The 19263-nt window shown below is 47.4% G+C and overlaps 1 protein-coding gene across 4 annotated transcripts in view; it reads left to right on the forward strand.

Annotated features, from left to right (window-relative positions):
* NIT2 (nitrilase family member 2) overlaps nucleotides 1-19263 on the forward strand; it is a 717582-nt gene that overhangs the window by 472798 nt on the left and 225521 nt on the right. For all 4 annotated transcript variants that reach the window (XM_069639171.1, XM_069639173.1, XM_069639169.1 and 1 more), the window contains one exon: nucleotides 17308-17406. In XM_069639171.1, coding sequence (XP_069495272.1) covers nucleotides 17308-17406 — 99 coding nt within the window. The remainder of the gene's footprint in view (nucleotides 1-17307; nucleotides 17407-19263) is intronic.

The following is a 19263-nucleotide window of genomic DNA, read 5'->3' on the forward strand; positions in this document are numbered from 1 at the left end:
CCATGGGCACAAGACACTGCGGCACCCGGGCGCTCGGCCTGCACCACATAAAGAACCCTGGTGCAGGCGAATACGTGCTAGGGGAAGCATCTGCCGGCCGCACCATGGAGAAGTTAGAGTCGGCAGCCAAGGAGCATCAAGGAGATCCCGGCCCCACTTTGGTGGGCAATCCTGAGCCTGTGAGGCTCAGCGGGAGAGGAAGCAGAGGACGCTTGCAACCTGCCCAGACCTGCGAGGAGAGGGCTACACTCAACGGCCAGACACAAGGAAGTTGCATGGGCTCTGACCTCCCCCGGGGGGCACCTAACACTGGGAAGCCTTCAGGCATACCCAGCAATGAATAAGGGTAACTAATAGTGTTGGGGAACTACAAATAACAGTGGCAAGATTTACAGCACGTTGATACGTAGGGGAATATAACCCACGGGCCCCGATATGGCCATTGAACTACACCTGCAAGGCTGTGGTGAATAACACAAGCACACGCATGTACCAAATAAGCACTCTGACTGAGCAGGAGGACACTAGCTGCAAAGAGAGAAATGGGGGGGGCCATCATATTAGACATATCCACGGCAAACAACCGCCCTGGAGGGACCGACAAGATCAGCAATGAATGGCATACACTAGTTGACATGGGAAAGCACAACCCACTCGCTGAACAAGAAAGTGGGAAACAGAAGGCATGGTTACCGTGCAAGATAGCCGGAGGTGAAGGGGACAAGGCAGAGCAAGGGACACGTCCATTCTGCGATGAGCAGAGAGTCCCATCGGAGGCAATAGGAAGAGCAGGACAACGCCCAGCAGAGAGCAAGACTATGCATGCAGCAACGACAGGCAGGGCCTGGTTGAAGTGGGAGAGCACAACCCACCCGCTGAGCAATTTAGAGGTATCAGAGCAAGTGGGTGAGATCTGGGAAGACATTTAGCTGAGACAAGTCCGGGGAGGAGACCTGATATTGGTGGGATACACAGTCCATTTACCACCCACGAGGGCCACCACTGTGCCTGCAGAACTGACGCCAAGACAGGTCGCCCTGCCCAACCTAACGGACTGAAGAGCATAGCAAGTTGCAGTCTTCTCCCTCCCACAGGGGCCCAATAACAGAGCGAAAATCGAGGAAGGGGAACCCACAAGGGGGCAAGTGGACTGGCCTGCAGGGATTACAGCCGTGCTAGCACACAAGAGGGGCAGAGCGCCTCAACAAAGGGAGGGCGTCAAACACCAGACCCCAAGCTTTATCACTAGAATGAATAGTAGTGGTGACAGTGGGCAGCCCTGTCGGGTGCCTCCAAGTAGTTCTAGTATGTTCCTTAATGTTCCATTGACTCTTATCTTGGCGTAGGGGCATGCATATAGTATTTGAATCCATTTAATGAAGTTGGGGCCAAATCCATAGTTTCGTATCACCCCAAATAGGAAGGGCCAAAAGACTGTGTCAAATGCTTTTTGCATATCAAGAGAAACAGCTATCCCTTGAGTTTCGGGGGGGGGGGTATTGTCGCCAGAATTTTGTGGCATTGTCTAATGTTCGTCGCCATGGACCTGCCCACAATTAAACCAGCTTGATCCTCATGGACCATATATGGCATCATTGGCGTTAATCGGGTTGCCAATATTTTTGGGAAGAGCTTCGCGTCCGTGTTTATTAGTGATAGCGGCCTATACGAGCCGCATTCCTCTGGGGGTTTCCCTGGCTTGAGCAGTAACGTGATTACAGCCTCCCTAGTGGTTTCGGGAAGCTCCCCTTTGTTTAAAGCTTCCACACACATTGCATATAGCCTGGGTGCCAAAAGGTGACTGAATTCTTTATAAAATTCCGCCCCTAGGCTGTCCGTACCAGGGGCTTTCCCATTAGGAAGTGTTTTTATTGCCTCAGTTATCTCTGCCTCCGTGATTGGGTTCTCTAGAGACTCTCTAGTGGCGTCTGCTAATAGTGTCGTTGGTATTTGGGAAAGCTATGGATCTATGTCTTCATCAGTGGTATTGCACTGGGGGGAGTACAGTTTTTTTATAGAATTCGTAGAATGTTTCTTTCACCTTACTGTTCTCCGTGGGCACTGTACCATCCGGGAATTTTATGCATGGTATAGTTGTCGGGCCTCTTTCACCCCTTACCGTTCTGGCCAATAGTTTCCCTGGGCGTTCACTTTCCCCATATCGACGCGCCGCTGCTGGTCTATCGAAGTAGCGGATCTCTTGATCCGCTGCTTCATTATATTCATCTAGCTTAATCTTAATCTCAGAGTTTAGCTGTGATGATGGGGTGTGTGCGTACTGGGATTGTAAAGAGGCTATTTGTGTCTCTAAGCGCGCCAGTCTACCTCGGATATCCTTAAGGACTCCGCTCTCAGCGGATATTGAATTGCCTCTTATGCAGACCTTAAATGCCTGCCATAATATTGCGTGACTGGAAACAGAGCCCTCATTTATATCAAAGTATTCCTGTATTTGCTGGGCCATTTTGGTTCTGTATATCAAATCTTGCAAGGCCGCAGGTTTAAATTTCCATGGTGGCCTGTTAACCGTAGTGTCAGGGATTCGTAGTGTTAGCTGAATTGGAGAATGATCAGAGAATGTCCTGGGATGGATGTGGGAACCCGTGACCCAGCTCAATACTTTGTTGTCTACCAACCATAGATCTTTTCTAGAATCCATGTCGTGCATTGTGGAGTAATATCCCCTTTTTGAGAGGTTTAGAGTTCTCCATGCATCCTTAATATTTAGGTTGGACATGTGTATGAGTATCTTCTGTGCTGCCTTGGTGAGTGCTCTTGGTTGTGTAGATGTGCGATCTAAGTTTACATCAAGGATAGTTTTAGAATCCCTGCCACATATCAAGTAGTAGGGTAGTTCGCCAGTTTTTCAAACAATGCAGAATAAAAATCAGGGTCATCAATGTTTGGACCATATAGTTTGAGTAGGGCTATCTCTCTGTCAAAGAGGGTGCCATAGAACAACACGTGTCTTCCCGCGGGGTCACACTCAGGGTTAATACAGGTAAATGGTAGGGTTTTGTGTACAAGAATCACCGCCCCCCTTGCCCGTTTGGAATAGGTTGTGTAATATTGGTGTGTCCCCCAGTTCGGTACCAGTTGTCCCACTTGCTGAGGTCCTATGTGTGTTTCTTGCAGAAAGATTATTTTGGGACTCTGCCTGTTTATATATGCTAGTATCTTCCTTTTCTTGACTTGGGATCCCAGGCCCCGTACATTCCAGCTCAGTAATCGTATGTTATCCGTACCTGAATTAGCCATTGTCTATGAAGTGATTGTAATCATATGCACGACGGCCTATTTCGGTTGTGTACTTAATAACAGTAGTGCTTAGTGCCTGCGTGCTTTTTGTTGTGATACCTTTCTTTCCATAACTAAACCCCAACAAACTCAACTGGACCCCTCCCCGCACCCTCATAGTTCCCCGAACTTCAACTATGCCCGTTAGCCCCCCCCCCCTCTCCCCTCACATTAACTTCTTGTGCACTTGCTACAGGGGGAACTGTAGCGACATCCTGTGCCGTTGCCGTCCATAGTCATTTACAGTGCGTCCGGTTCTTATGTTTCTCTCACTCATGTCGACACATGTAGGGTTAATCTCAACAATATGATTTGCAGCATAGCTCATAATCCCCCACTATATGGGCCACCTGGAGGGGGCCTTGATTTTCCCTGGTCTATTATTCATCATTCACGTGCTTCTCGTTATACGATTTCAGGGTTTCATGAGTCTTGTTCAATTCTAGGTTGGGTGATCGGGGCTGGGATGTGTGTTTCCACGAAGGTTGCTCCCTTGAAAAAGTGAAAAAGTATATTTTGTTCTGATGCTGTATCTTCAGCCTCGTCGGATAGAGCATGGCGTATTTCACCTGCCTTTCTCGCAATAGTTTCTTGACCCCTGTGAAGAGTTTCCTTATCTGTTGCACCGCCAATGTGAAATCCGGAAAGATACGTATGGTGTTGGCCTCCCATCTTAGTTCTTGTTTTTCCCTGGCAGTTTTCAGTATCAAGTCTCTGTCCCTATAATTTATCATGCGTGTTATGATTGGTCTAGGGTATGCACCAGGTTTTGGCTTTGGGGCGAGTGACCTATGTGCGCGCTCCATGATGAACATTGCAGACCATCCGGGATCTCCCAGGACATTGCGCAAAAGATCTTCTACTGCCTTTTCCATTGACCCCTTCAATGCTTCTTCCCGGACTCCGATTATGCGGATGTTATTCCGCCGGGATCTAGCCTCCAAATCCTCGCATTTCGTTTTCATCGTCCCTAGCTCTATTGCCATTGTAGACACTGTGGTCTTTAGGGCCTCTTGCGCATCTTCTGTGCCCGATATTCTCGTCTCCGGCTCTGTAATGTATGATGTTGTTCTATCTAGTTGTGTCTTAATAGATGTGACATTTGCTGTTATCCCTTCTAATTTTTCGTTCAGGGCGGAGAAGCCTTGTTGCATGGCCAGAAAGACCGCCTGGGGGTCCATCATCGGTACTGGGGTTGCTGGTTGTTCTTGTGAGGACACTTCCTTGGACATCGTGATTTCAGCCTCTTTCCTTATTGCTGTAGTGTATTTTTCCATGGCCCCTTTCCCTTTCTTGGGACCGAAGCCTTTGGGCATCGTTTTTTACAGAAATGTTCCTGGGTGCTTGCCCAGCCGTTTCCTTCTTCTGCTTGATTCATGTATCAGTTGGGCTTGGAATGGTGATTACTACCGTTATAATGGAGGGGTTTGGTTGTTGTCGCGGATGGTTCTGGGTTTAGGTCGAAATGACCGAAAATAAAAGGTCGAAACGACCAAAAGTTCTAAAAATGCTACCACCAAATGATCGAACACCAAAAGTTCGATCCTTTGGTGGTAGCATTGAAAAAAAAACAGAGGGTGCGGGGGGTGTCCCCCGCATTGCCCCGCTCACTATACTTTATGGTATAGTGAGCGGGGGCTGCGGGGGACCCCCCGCAGCCTCCGTTTAAAAAAAAAAAAAAAAAGAAAGGAAAAGGAGCCTGCAGCGCCTTTTCCCGATCACGGAAGTGAAAGGGAACTGGCGCTGCAGGAACCAGCATGAAGATGAAGGTAAGTGGGGTTTGTTTATGTTGGGGGTGTGGTTGGGGGGTGCTATGGGGGGGTGTGTGTGTGTGTGTGTGTGTGTGAGCAAATTATGAGGGCTGAAATGTCCGAAAACAAAGTGTTCGGACTTTTGGTCATTCTCGTGTCTATCAGCCTCTTCAACGATTAATTAGTATTCTTTAGGGGTTGGCTCGTTGTTGAAGTGGTGGGCTCTTGTTCTCATCAATTCGGTGGGGGTATGAGTTTGTTGTGTCTCCGTGTAATGTTACTCGCAGGCTTCTTTTGCTGGAAGGGTTTCCCTGGCTGCCCAGCTGTGTTGTGGTTCGGATCTGCTGCAAGCAGGGGGTGCCAGTGTGTCTCCCAGTACTTTGTGTCTTATTGGGTCTGTGACCCCTTGTTCCACTTATTACTTGATTTGTATACCCCACTCCACAGGCTCCCCAGTTGCCGAAATGTAGGACTCTCTTCCCCTCAAGGGGGTCTCAGTTTCCTCTATCCTGCCCCCTTTTGTATGGTGCCCACACAGCTCCTTTCCTGCTAAGCCGAGCTGTAATTATATGAGGCCACAGTGTTGATCTCCACGGAGGGCTGCTGCGCGGGAGCTGGTCGGGGCAAGGTCTAGTTCTGATTTCTTTATGGGCATTCAGCCCACTAGGAAAGCGTGCATAGTTGCCGCACGGGCAGTCCGCCATCACTGAGGGGGGATGCTTCCGTGCCCCTCGCCCGATTCTCTAGTTCCTCAGCCTCGGGGTGCAATGTCCCGTCTACCCGGGAGTGCCCGGGCCTTCTCTGCCACTCCCTCCGGGCTCCCACGTATGGGCTGGACGCCGCACTAGGAGTCCCGTGTTGCGTGTTTTCGCCCCCCTACCTGCCGGGCGGAGGCTCCTGCTTTCTTCTGGTCGAACTCCCCTTCCGCTCCAGTGGGCGTGTGTTTTGGGGCTCAGCGGGCGCTCAACGGGAACCGGAGCGCCCGCGACTCTCCAAGTGCGGATGGGGGTAGAAATCGGCCCACAGTTCTTCGTGATGTTCTGGGGCCGGGCTCCTCCTCCCACTCTGCAGTGCGCCACAGCTTGTCTCCCTCGATGCGCGTGGGAGGGTTCCCTTTATTTTGCTTCCATGCCCAGCAGCCAATTGTGTCCAAATTCCACATGCATGCTCTACTAGTGTTGCTGCACGTTTCGTTCACTTCTCAGTTCGAACCGGGTCCGTCTGGCGGTTGTATCAGCATTTCGGCCTAGGATGTCGCAGGAGCTCACGGAAGAGCGGCCATTTCCTCTTGCGCGCCAACAGGATGAAAATTAAAATAGCGATGCTACAAGAGACTCACTTAACGCCGGAAAAAACTATCCAAAATAGCCAAGAAATGGGGTGGCCACATGTATAGCTCAACGTACTCCAACTATGCTAGAGGTGTCCTGATATGGATTTCCCCGAGGGTCCCGTTCCAGCTGATGAAACAAGACCCGGAGGGCGGACGCATGATAGTACATGGAATGTTGGAGAATAAGGAAGTATGCTTGATAAACGCATATGCTCCGAACCATGACGCAACGGAGTTCTTTAGAAAAATGTCACCCAGACTGGGCCCATACAGAGAGGCAATGTTCATCTGGGCAGGGGACTGCACCCTGGACCTGCTCTTGGACAGATCAGATGACGAGCATGGAAAATCTGCACCACCAGCGACGGCTTTACGATTGATCCTGGACCAATTGCATCTGACGGACGTCTGGAGGAAGGTACATGGGAGTGCGAGAGGGGTACACACACTATAGCACCTCAACGGGAAATTTACACGCATATATATGATATGTTCACGGGCACTGAATCCCTGGGGGAGTTCACAGTGATAGACATCAAAGCACAAACACTGTCGGATCATGCGCCACTGCTGGCAACATGGGTATATACATACAGGAGGGCTCAAATACCAACGTGGCGGTTGCGGGCAGAGGCGCTGATGGAGGGCGAATTTCAGGAATATCTGCAGGACACGATAGAGACTATTTTGAGCGTAACATGGGAAGTGTAGATATTAAATGCACAATCTGGGATGCCTTTAAAGTAGTGATAAGGGGGGCGGCAATGGGCAAAATGGGGGGTTTGAGAGGGAGCGCATTGAAGGAGCTTGGGGAGGTGGAAAGGGAGATAGAACTAGCTGAACGTCAAGCGGGCATGGCATAGGAAGAAATTGGGGAACTCCTAATGTTGAGATTGAAATGTCGCAATTAGGGAGAGACTGGGGAGGTTGGATTATGGGAGGTATATACAGAGACTACATGCAAAGGGTGATAAGCCCGGCAGGCTCCTGGCCTGGCTCACCAGGCAGGAGAGCAGGAGAGATACTATCAATGCAATAGCAAATGCAGCAGGGAAAGAAGTTAGGACCCAAGAGGGTATCAACACAATATTCTCGCAATTCTATGAGCAATTGTATGCCCCCAACCCAGAGGTGGAACCGGGTGATATAGCAGACGCCCTGGCCGAGATCTCTTTGCAGAAGTTAGCGGAAGAGCAGGTCCAGATACTGGAGTCCCCCTTTACAGTAGAATAACTAGAGGCCGTTATTTCTGAGCTCCCATCAGGCAAATCCCAGGGACCCAACGTGCTCCCAGGTGAGTTCTACAAGGAATACAAGGGCACCTTAGCACCCAGACTGTTGGAAACGTACCAAAAGGCGTATGAGAAGGGGCAGCTACCGGACAGTATCTTGGAATCTGTCATAATACCTATCCTTAAACCGGGGAAATCTCCACTGTAGTGTGCCTCCTCTAGGCCGATCTCCCTAATTAACCAGGATGTTAAAATCCTTACGGCAGTGCTCGCCAACCGGATTAAACAGGTGATACCCACAATGATCCACTCGGACCACATGGGCTACGTCCCGGGAAGGAAAACGACGTGGAATCTGAGAAGACTCCACCATATGATGGATCAGATGAACCAAAGACTGGGGGATTGCGCCATAGTGTCACTTGACACGGTGAAAGCGTTCGACTGTTAACTGGGACTGGCTTCTGAGTGTTCTCGCCCACTTTGGAATGGGGGAGGGGTTCCTCCACTGGATCAGGTTACTATATAAAAATCCCAGGGCAAGAGTGAAAACGGGTGGCACATCTCAGAGGTTTGGAGGATTTACAGAGGCACGAAGCAGGGGTGCCCATTATCACCGATGGTGTACACATTGGCCCTCGAACCGCTGGCGGACTTCCTCAGGGGCGAATTCAGGGACACCGGGATAGACCTAGATGGAGTTTGTTCGTTTCCTTATTTGATAATGCGCACCAACCCCTTAGGTAGCCGGGCGCAGCAGTACACGTAGTCGTATAGCTTAGTTACAGTGCATATCACAGGCATATGCAAACATATACATACATACATGCAATACAGAGCATATAATTTGTGTGTCACGGAACACGTACATATACATACCTATATACAATACAGTGCAGGTCAGTGCTGAAGTTTAGATCTGGTTATGAGTCATTAGTGCGCAACCATTTGAGTACCTTGTGTCTAAATTTGGGGTATGGTTGTTCAAGTCTGAGGTCAAGTGGGAGCATATTCCAAGATTGCACAGCTTTAACTGGGAAGGTGGTTCCTCCAGCTGTAGATCGTTTGAATCTGGGAATCTCAAGCATGGATGTGTTGGCAGATCTCGTGGGGCGGGTGGCTGTTCTCTTAGTGATTTTTTCCAACAAATAGGGAGGTGCCAGATTGTTCAGGCATTTGGAGGTGAGAGAGACTGTTTTAAGGAAGATTCTATCTTTTATTTTTAGCCAGTGAGCCTCTTTTCTAAATTTAGTGATGTGCTCTCTGTTGGGGATATTCAACGCTGCTCTCAAAGCGTTGTTTTGCAGTCTTTGAATTTTGTCTGTGATATGCTTGTTGGCTCCTGAATACAGGGCGTTGCAATAATCTAATCTAGACATTATGAGAGAGTTGGCTATGGTAATACAGCTAGCACTAGAAAGAAACGGTCTAGAGGCTCAGATTAGTTTGCAGGTATAGGCTGTTGTGGATGCAAGGGAGTTGACTTTCTTCTTGAGGGTGAGAGAGGAATCCAGATAGAATCCTAAGGTTTTAACCACAGGCATCACCTTGGTAATATTGTTATCAATGTTGAAGGATGCGTAGTTTTGGCTTCGTTTTTTAAGGTTAGCTTCAGAACCTAGGATCAGTATCGTCATTCAGGCAGAGGCCATGTGACGCCATCCATGCCTGAATGAGGATGTATATCTTGTTCACCAAGGCCGAGTCCGCTTCGAAGTTGCCCGAAAGGGGTATGAGGATCTGGGTGTCATCTGCATAGTTAGTGTAGGTGACGCCCAGTCTGTCCAACTTGTTGAACAACGGTTTGGTGAAAATGTTGTACATGGTGGGTGAGACACAGGATCCCTGTGGGACACCGCAGGTTATTTTGATGGGGTCAGTGGCGGCTGAAGTGGAGAAGACTCTCATAGTGCAGGTAGCTAGAAAGGATTGGACCCAGGCTATGGCCTCCCCAGTGAAGTTGGCGGCAAGCCTCAAGTGGTTGCATAAGACTGCATGATCCACCAGATCGGAGGCTGCCGACAAGTCCAGTAGAAGTAGCAAAGCTGTTTTTCCGTTATCCTTCAGCTCCTCGATTTGTGTCATGAGGTCTAACAAGGCTGTTTCAGTGCCATGGAGGGAGCGGAAGCCAGTTTGCCGGTGAGCCTAGCAGGTGGTTGGCTTCCAGATAGTCCTGAATTCGTAGGTAGGCAACTCTATCAAGGATTTTGAGTAGGAAAGGCACGGTAGTGATGGGTCTGTAGTTGGTTCGGATGGTGGGATCAAGGGTTTGTTTTTTAAGTAGGGGAAGGACCCAGGATTCTTTCAGATTGGTAGGTACAGTGTTTGATTTAAAGGAGGAGTTTATGAGCTTTGAGATAAAGGGGGCTAGGTCCCTAGCTGCATCCTTTATTACTTGCGCTGGGCAGCTGTCGCCCTTACAGTTTGAAGGTTTGAGGGAGAATATGACTTTTTTTCTGTGTCAATTATGGAGATAGTCTTGAAGCTGAAGGGTGGGGTTGTTCTGGTCTCAGTGAGTTGAGGCATTTGTTGGTCCAAGAGAGGCAATGTGGCCTTTTTGTTAGCTATTTGTGTTGGAGAGAGGAGATTTTATTCGATAGAGCATTTTGTATGTTGGTGCACCATACCTTGTCCTTAGGGACATTGTCTACCGGTTGGATTGGGGATTCCATTTCACGAAGGATGGAGAAGAGTTCCTTAGTGTTAGATTTGGCTTTTGCAATTCTGTCATTGAAAATATTCTTTTTATTATTGGTTATTTCTTTTTTGTAAAGTTTGGATAATTCAGTTAGATTATCTTTATTAGCGTCGGTAGGGGAGCTGCGCCAGATAGATTGCAGCTTTCTTTTTTGTAATCTTAAAGATTTGAGATGGGGAGAAAACCAGGCATTCAAGTGCGCTTCCTGCCTGCCTTTACGCAGTTTAACTGGTGCGATAGTATCTAATGCCTTAGTCATGGCGTTGTTGAAGGCATTTACTAGTGTGTCGGGGTCGGTATTGCTTTCCAGTCCATTAATAGAGGGAAGGAGGAGGGGGATGAGCTTTTCCGCAGTAATGTCCTTATTGCTTCTGGTGGGGAGGGGGGGTGCCATGCTAATGGTTTTAGGGCTGATTAGATCTAATGTGGCGGAAAAGGTTATTAAGTAGTGATCTGTCCAAGGTTGCGGGACAATATCAGTGATGGCGATATTGCAGTTTAGATTGGATACCCAGTCGAGGGTCCTTCCTTTAATGTGGGTAGGAGAGAGGACTTTTTGAGTAAGTCTGTGATCATTTAGCAGGGCTAATATTGATTGGCCGTGTTTCTTGTCTATATCATTAAAGCCAAGATTAAAGTCTCCCATCAATAGTGTTTGTGAGTGGTCTTTCGTATTATTAGCTATGAGGCTAGTTAGGTCATTTTCGAAGGTATCTAGTGGTCCTGGGGGCCTGTATATCAGGTGGATAGTGTGTGGTTATTGTAAAGCAGCAGTTTAGCTGGGAGTATTTCGCAAGATGATCAAGGTAGTGAGGCAGCAAGTCTAATGGGAAGGGTGGTTTTGGAAATGATGGCTAGGCCGCCACCTCTGGCATTGGGCCTGTCTGCTCTGAGTATCTGGTGGCTGTCCGGTACAGCTAACATAAGGGTTGGTCCTGCTGCCTCATGGAGCCAGGTCTCAGTTATGGCCAGCAGGTCCAAGTTATCGTTGTTTAGAATGTCCGCAATTTTGGTAGCGTGGGCTACCATTGATCTGGCGTTGATGAGCGACCCAGTTAGCGTCAGGGTGCTATTAGGTTTGGATATAGGTGGAAATTTGGTTGAGGGGGTATTCTGGCTCATGTAATTCTTTATGGAAGTACGAGCGTAAGCAGAGTTTAGGGTATTTACTTTGGTTGCCTGTGTTCACATAGGCAAAGGGTCATTAGGTTGGGTAATGGTGTGTCTGGTGGATCTGTTAGTGTTGTTTCTTTTTGTTTCATAGATGCAGGGCAGTCTAGACCTAAGTCTCATATTTCTGTCCTTGGGAGGACTTGTTCTGGTAGTAGTAAAGGCCATGATGGTGAGGAGACCAAGTGTGAGTAGGAGGGTCTGGGTCTTTTAATTTTTGCTCATGTTGGGCCGGTTAGTTGGTCACAGTGGACAGTTTAGTTTCTCCTAAGAGGGACTGGATTCAAAGGCAGTCAAGTTCAGTTTCCATAGTACGGGTAAGTTTCAGGAGACTTAGTAAGCAGCAGTTGCTTATGCTATCAGCAAGTTGCAATTTTAGTAGAAGGGGCGGTGGTCACTTTCGTGCTATGTCTAGATTCAGTTTCCAAGTATTGGCTAAAATGATATGTGCTAACACCTGAATGCAAATACAGGCCAGGGGGGCTAATTTAGCATAAGCATAGGCAAATACGGGTCAGGTAGGCTAATTTAGCATAGGTATAGGCAAATACAGGCCTGGTAGGCTAATTCAGCATAGGCATAAGCAAATACAGATCAGGTAGGCTAATTCAGCATAGGCATAGGCAAATACAGGTCAGGTAGGCTAATTTAGCATAGGTAAAGGCAAATACAGGCCAGGTAGGCTAATTCAGCATAGGCATAGGCACATACGGGTCATGTAGGCTAATTTAGCATAGGTATAGGCAAATACAGGCCGGGTAGGCTAGTTCAGCATAGGCAGATACAGGTCAGGTAGGCTTATTTAGCATAGGTATAGGCAAATACAGGCCAGGTAGGCTAGTTCAGCATAGGCATAGGCAAATACAGATCAGGTCGGCTAGTTCAACATAGGCAAAGGTGGGTGTAGGACAAATGCGATTAGAAGGTGCTACTTCAATATAAGCATGGGCAGGAGCAAATCAATGGGCTAGTTCAGTAATGGCATGTGAAAGAGCGGTGAGCTGAGTTTCAGTACAGTCAAAGCAGATTTAATACGATACTTGCATGTAAAGCGTTGCATGTAATATAGGTCATAGGTCACAGCGGGTAAACATTGCATAATACGTTCAATTGGTATGCAGTGTGGTCCGTTACTGTTAAAGCAAGCGGGTAAGCAATTGTGGATTATGGCGATGAGTGGGTAAAACAATTTACTAGTAGCGCTACTTGCGGTAAGTGCAACGTGGGTTGCAGATTTTGGATGGAGAGCTTACCGGCAACAGGAGTGTTACTGCGAGAAAGGTGGGGCTTAAAGGGATATGTCATATCGGTTAACGGGTAGCACGCTATATCAGACAGTGGCGCTTAAACAGTGGGCTCGATAGTATTTCCTCAAAAGTCAATCTGGTGCTGAAGGCTCGTGTGAGTTACACGTTTGCAGTCATTGCATCTGATCGTTGCGAGGATGTGAGCGTCGCTTGACGGTAGATGATGATGATATTGTTAGTTGGGCGATATCGTCGAGGAGTTTACTTTGATGTTAGGGTCTTACCGGCTTGTGGGCAACGTCGGATCCAGGTTAGTCAGCATGCTGGGTGCGCTTGACGAGTATCGGGTAGGGGTTTTGGCTATGGTGACTGGAAGGACTGGACAGGTACAGGACAGGTTATTGTCCTTGGTTCAGTGGTCTTTAGGGCAGAAGAAGGGCTACCAAAAATACTTAGACAAGCAGGGTGAGGTCGGCCATCTTTGAAAAGGCCTGGGCCTCGTGGGGATCAATGGATTCCAATGCAGGGCAGCTTACAGTCATTCAGAATCGGATGTTAATTGGAGCGTAGATGTTTCGATTCCCAAGGCAGTATATGCAGATACAATTAAGGCACAATCCCTGTGTTAGTGGCGGATTGGAATTTCAGGAAAGCGGGTAGTAGTTAAATTCTCCATCGGCTTACCTCAGAGTATAAATCATCTGAGAGGTGGGGGCCACTGCTCCGGCAGTGGTGTGGAGCTCTTGCTCCTCTGGATCTCGGGAACAGTCTGTGATACACCAAACTTCGTTATATGCAGACGACCTGCTCCTTTTTGTGGGGATTCCACGGGTAAACTTATCATCCTTACTGGAAGCTATAGGTGCGTACACCAGGCTTTCAGGGATCACCATCAACAGGGAAAAGTCCTCCCTATTCCCCTTGGTCGATTGGAGATGGGTCCTCCCAGACCAACTGCCAGACCTGGGACTCACATGGGCACCATGCTGTTTCAGAAATTTGGGGATAGAGACGCATCATGACATAGCAGACACACATATTTTCAACACACGGGTGGCCCTCGACAAGACACAGCAAGCCATGGCTTTCTGGAAGACACTCCCGCTAGGAATGATAGGGAAGGCGGCCCTGCTGAAAATAACAGTATTACCGCGCATGTTGTACTATTTTGCAAACATCCCACATGATATACCGAAGACCTTCTTCACACAGCTGAACACAATGTCACGGGAGTTCCTGTGGGGTGGGGGCAGGAACAGGATATCGCTGAATACACTGCAAAGAGACTACGAAGCGGGGGGCATTAGATTGCCGGACTTTGAGCGGCACAATTGCAATTTGTTGTGAGATGGCTGGGAGATGAAACGTCAATAGACGCATTACTCTTCCGGCCGGCTCTGACACGATACTACTTCAGAGAAACGATATGGATCGACAAGTCTCTGACCAGAACCCTAGCCAATATGATTTAAACTGGGCCTGACTCTGTGGAAAAAAGCATGGAAGATCCACGGGGCTCAGGACCCCTGCTCTGCGCAGATCCCCCTTGCAGAGTTTGCCGGTGCGGATATGGGGACGCTCGCTACACATCGGACTCATTGGGAGGCCAAGGGTATAGCCCAGATTGGGGATCTGAGGAAAGAGGGGCAATGGGTGGGATTCCAAACCTTGATGGAGGAGTATGATGTACAAAGAGGACAGTTCGTACTATACAACAGCATGGTACAGACAATCAAGAAGAGATGGCCAGAACTCAGTTTCTAGACTGTACGAACAGCTATTGAGAAAGAACAATGAGCAGGAGCTCCAAACGTTGGGAAGGGGAGCTTCAGAGGCCCTTCACTGACCAGGAATGGGCCAGAGTCCTACGATACCCTAAGAAAGTGTCTAGGAATGCAAGATTCAGACAGGCACAGCTTTACCTCCTGCATAGAGGATACCTTACACCTAGGAGAATGTCCACAACTGGGGAACCCCCGGAGCTGCCCACACTGTGCTGAAGAGGAAGATGACATGCTGCATATGTTTTGGACCTGGCCAGTGATGAGGTCTTTTTGGGAGGGAATCGAGAAGAGGGTGGAGAAAGGAGGAATTCACGTGCAAGTGTGGACACCAGTGTCTTACTTATTGGGCCTCTTTCCTAGAGGAGACAGAGGATACACCTAGCCAAGATAAAAGACTTGGTGTGCATTTTGGCAAAGCGCTGCATCACAATAGCATGGAACTCCACCTCGGGTCCGAGCATAGATTCATGGTGGTTAGATCTGAAGAAATGGTTGGTAGCGGAGACGGTAGTGTGGACAAGGCCGGTCAAGAAAGGGGAGGGGGAAAGAGGACACAGGATACTTGCGTGGAATTCCCAGATACAAGACTTATTTGGACAAGGGGAAGAGAGCAGTACAGACGACTCCGGGGGAGCGGAAGATCACAAATAGCACAACGGGCATACGAGCAGAGCACCTCCAATAAGGGCCGAGACAAGGGACTCAGACCTGAAACTCAATGGGATAGGAGGCCAATGATCTGAATAGCATGACGAACAGCGGAATCCACAAACAAGTGCCAGTGTGATTGTTTGTTGTTGTTTAATGTTAGTTTGGCTGAAAAATCCAGGAGTTGATGTAAATCTTCTGCTCTTACCTCATTTGTGACACCTTTAAACCAGTGGTCAAAATAGTGCAAAACAGTGCACTGAGCGACCGGTGGGAGACCTAATTAGAATTGTCTCCTGTCTGCAGCCAGACTTGTACAACATGCCTTTCTCTAACTCAGAGCTAAGCTGACAATGTTGTGTCAAATACTGCTGTCATTCATGGGTAGAGGCTCCCTTGTCAATATAAACTCCTATACTTCTTCAATAATATACCAACCTGGCTGGGGCAGTCGTTCTTTAAAGTACTTTCTTCGATCAGTATGCATTTGTGTGGGGCAACTGTGCAATTGAACTGTGAACTGGTCCGGGATGTCTCACTTATGGTAAGAGGATGGTATCATTAGTAATATTATGAGTCCTGTTTGTCTGTTCTATCTTTCTTTGTTGCGCTCTGAGGCCTGAGGGCGATTTAGTGCACTATAAAAATTAAATAGAATAGAATCATGGCACATCACTTTGCGTTATGTTATATTACCTGGTAGCTCAGGGGTTATACGCAGATTATTGGATGCATCACAATGATGCCCCCCTACCCATTTTGCTGAGATTGCCCTGCCTGCCGTTGATGCTGGATGGTCTGCTGGAAAGAATTTGGAAGTCAGCGAATATTCTCACTATGGGAGACTTTTATTGTCCGGGAAAAGTTGTGAGATGGGAGGATATTAAAAATATTATCGGTGCAACTACTACATTACCAGTGTTTGAGGTCTGCATATAGAGCCTGCTGGCCCAATTTTCATGATGAGCCCCCAATAAACCAAGGGATGTCCCACATACATGAGTCGCAGTTGGGGAACCGCAGGACGTGTCTATTTGTGTTGTATAGGTGAGATATGTGTGAGTTAACAATGAAGGGTCCCCGACAGTACGGAGAAATAGGAGCATGACCTGGGGGTAGAGTTCCCAGAGAAACGGTGGTCAGGCATCTGTGGACCTTCCAAGAAAATATCATAGAATGCTAAATTCTGTACTATTCAGTTTAAAATCCTTCTTAGGCTTTACTAAGCTCCAGCGAAGATCCGTACATTTAATGCAGAATGCACTGGACGATGCCCAAGGGTACAGGGGGTAGGGGGACGCTTATCTATGTCATATGTTGTATACTTGCCCAAAGCTCTCATCTTACTGGGATGAGGTATGCCGAACATTACTTGACATAACAGGATTGCAGGTGAAGCATCCCCCACAGGTGTGTAAATTGGGGTATGCTGGTAAACCTCCCGAGGGGCAATGTAGATTTTCTCAACCAAGGTCTTCACCCAGCAAAGCGCAGGATACTAAATGGATACAGAAAGCCCCTCCAACAGTGACGGAATTGGTGAACGATCTCCTATGGGCAAATGACATGTAATAAGTCCCCAGTACGTTATTGCTGGCTAGGTGTAGCCCCAAAGATAAATGGGAGGACTTCTGACAATATCTCTAGAACAGGAAGTAAGAGGAGTGCGTAGATCCTTGTGATCGAGATGACAATGTATAGGGGAAGATGATGCGTATGATTACAAGTTGTACTGCTAAAGTATGTGATGCATGTATTTGTTGTTTATTATGAGAAAGGTTGTTATACCACCAGTTGCCAAAAATAAAGATTTCTTTTTAAAAAAAAGATGCCCTTCTCTGAGGGCATGTAGGGAGCAGGACACACAATAGAGGGGAGACTTTCTGCCACTAGTATAATGCACTTGATATTTGTACCTGTTCTTACTAAACGCCTGCATTTTCCCATTCTTTGTGAGCCTGTCGGTATGCTGCCCATTCCCCTAGTAGGGGTAAAAGAGAAAAATGTAACTAGAACCCAAAAAGGTTTTTGTGCCTTTTTTACCTTTGGTTTTGTTTTTGTTTTTTCACTAACATGTTAAATTTGCCATACTTTGGAACCCTGTGACACTAAGTTAACATTTGTTTGGATTGTTTTGGCAAATGCAGGGCTCTGGATAACCAAGTATACGTGGCAACTGCCTCTCCAGCAAGAGATGAAAATGCATCCTACATTGCATGGGGACATAGCAGCGTAGTGAATCCATGGTAAGAAACAGTTTCATATATATTCTGCTTTGTATGGTGCTGCCAATTTGTATCCATGCCAATACAGATTTTCAACACATTCGCTATAGAAAGTCATGATTCTATTAAAGATTCGGAGGCGAAAGATTATGCTCAATTCTTCTCTTTACTTCTCGAGCAGAAACAAAAATAAACATAATGAAACAACAAACTAACAATGAACTACATATCCCAAGAATAAAAGGTGTATCTAGTTTGTTTATCATAGGTTTGTTTCAACACATGTTTTTTTATGTCCAGTCACGTTCCACCTTTCCACATAAACCCTGTCGACTTCCATGATTCCTCCTCTTTCTGCCGCTGATCGACCTCTGAATAACTTGCGCCCCAACCGATAAAAGTCTTCACTAATTTTATTATCCTGATCACCTCACGAGGCCGCTGGCTTATTCTCTGCCCCTTTCAAAAGATATAAACCTCAATGAAACAACTCTTCCTGAACGGGTGGGCAATTGCATATAATAACAATACATGACATTTCCAATATCCACAACAATATATCGATAAACGTCTGATCATTCATGCACTAATGGCGATTGAAATGGGTGGAATAATATTTTGTCTCTGAGTCTTTAATAGAATCATGACTTTCTATAACGAATGTGTTGAAAATTTGTATTCTATGTCAATACTCGGAGGCTCTGATTATGCTTGTTTAAAGCTTTCTCACCACCAAGAAAGCTATCTGATCTGCTGGTCTAAAATTCTTAAGTCGTTTCATTTGACCAGTCTAACGCCTTCTAAATATCCTCTAGACGAGCCCCTAGTCTAAAGTCCATAGACGCCATAGCACCTCTAGTCGAATGTGCTCCGAACTGACCCACGTCAATGCCTGCTTGTGCCATGCACCATTTCACCCATCTTGCTAATGTGGCTGATGCTACTGCTTTAAATGGCTTTCTCAACGCTATCAACAGCTGAGATTTTCCTGCGAGTCTCACCCGATCTGCCATGGCCTCAGTAGCCTTCAGGCACCTAACCGGGCCTAATCTGGGACTTTCAGGGATAGCCATATACTCTAGGTCTTAATGCCCGTCTTCGTCCTCCTTTCTATGTAAAATATAACTCCTGTGGGAGAAAAAAAATGTCTGTCTACCTCTAAGGCTCTGACCTCCAACACTCTCTTACAAGAGATTAAACACAATAATGTAGTCAGTTTCGCCCATAGAGCTTTCCTAATTAGATTTTTGTTGTCCGGCCAGGACTCTTAACATCCTCAACACCACACTCACGTCCCAGAGGTGTGTATATCTTGGAGCCCATGGTCTTGTGCATTTCACTCCATTCAGTAACCTACAGATCAATGGGTGTTCCCCCACTGGTTTTCCTTCTATATACTCGTGACCGGCAGATATCGCTGATCTGTAAGTGTTAATTGTTCTATATGCCTTGCCTGAGCTGCTAAAAAGTTCACCACGTGAATTACATCTGTTCGTATGGGATGAGCTTCCCTTTCCATGCACCAAGTACTCCATTTGCGCAATGCCACTCTATAAACTTTCCCGGTCCCCGCGGCCCATGATTCTTTGATAAATTCTTGAGCTGTTCCAGAAAGACCTGCCTTGGCCCAGGATCTCCTGAAATCGCCCATGCTATCAGATTCAGGTTCCCTGTTTGAACCAGCGGGTGAAGTTCTCCAGCTGGGCCAAGAACTATGTCCTGTCTGATTGGCAATAGAATTGCAAAGCCGTAAGCCATCTCCAGTAGATCTGGGAACCATGCTTGCCCCCTCCAGTCGGGTGACACTAAAATCACTGTCGCTCCCTGTCTCCTGATCTGTGCCACAGTTCGTGCTATCATGGCAAATGGAAACCCAAT

Source organism: Ambystoma mexicanum, chromosome 7q (genome assembly GCF_040938575.1).
Source record: "Ambystoma mexicanum isolate Mex_15411 chromosome 7q, UKY_AmexF1_1, whole genome shotgun sequence".
Classification (NCBI taxonomy): domain Eukaryota; kingdom Metazoa; phylum Chordata; class Amphibia; order Caudata; family Ambystomatidae; genus Ambystoma; species Ambystoma mexicanum.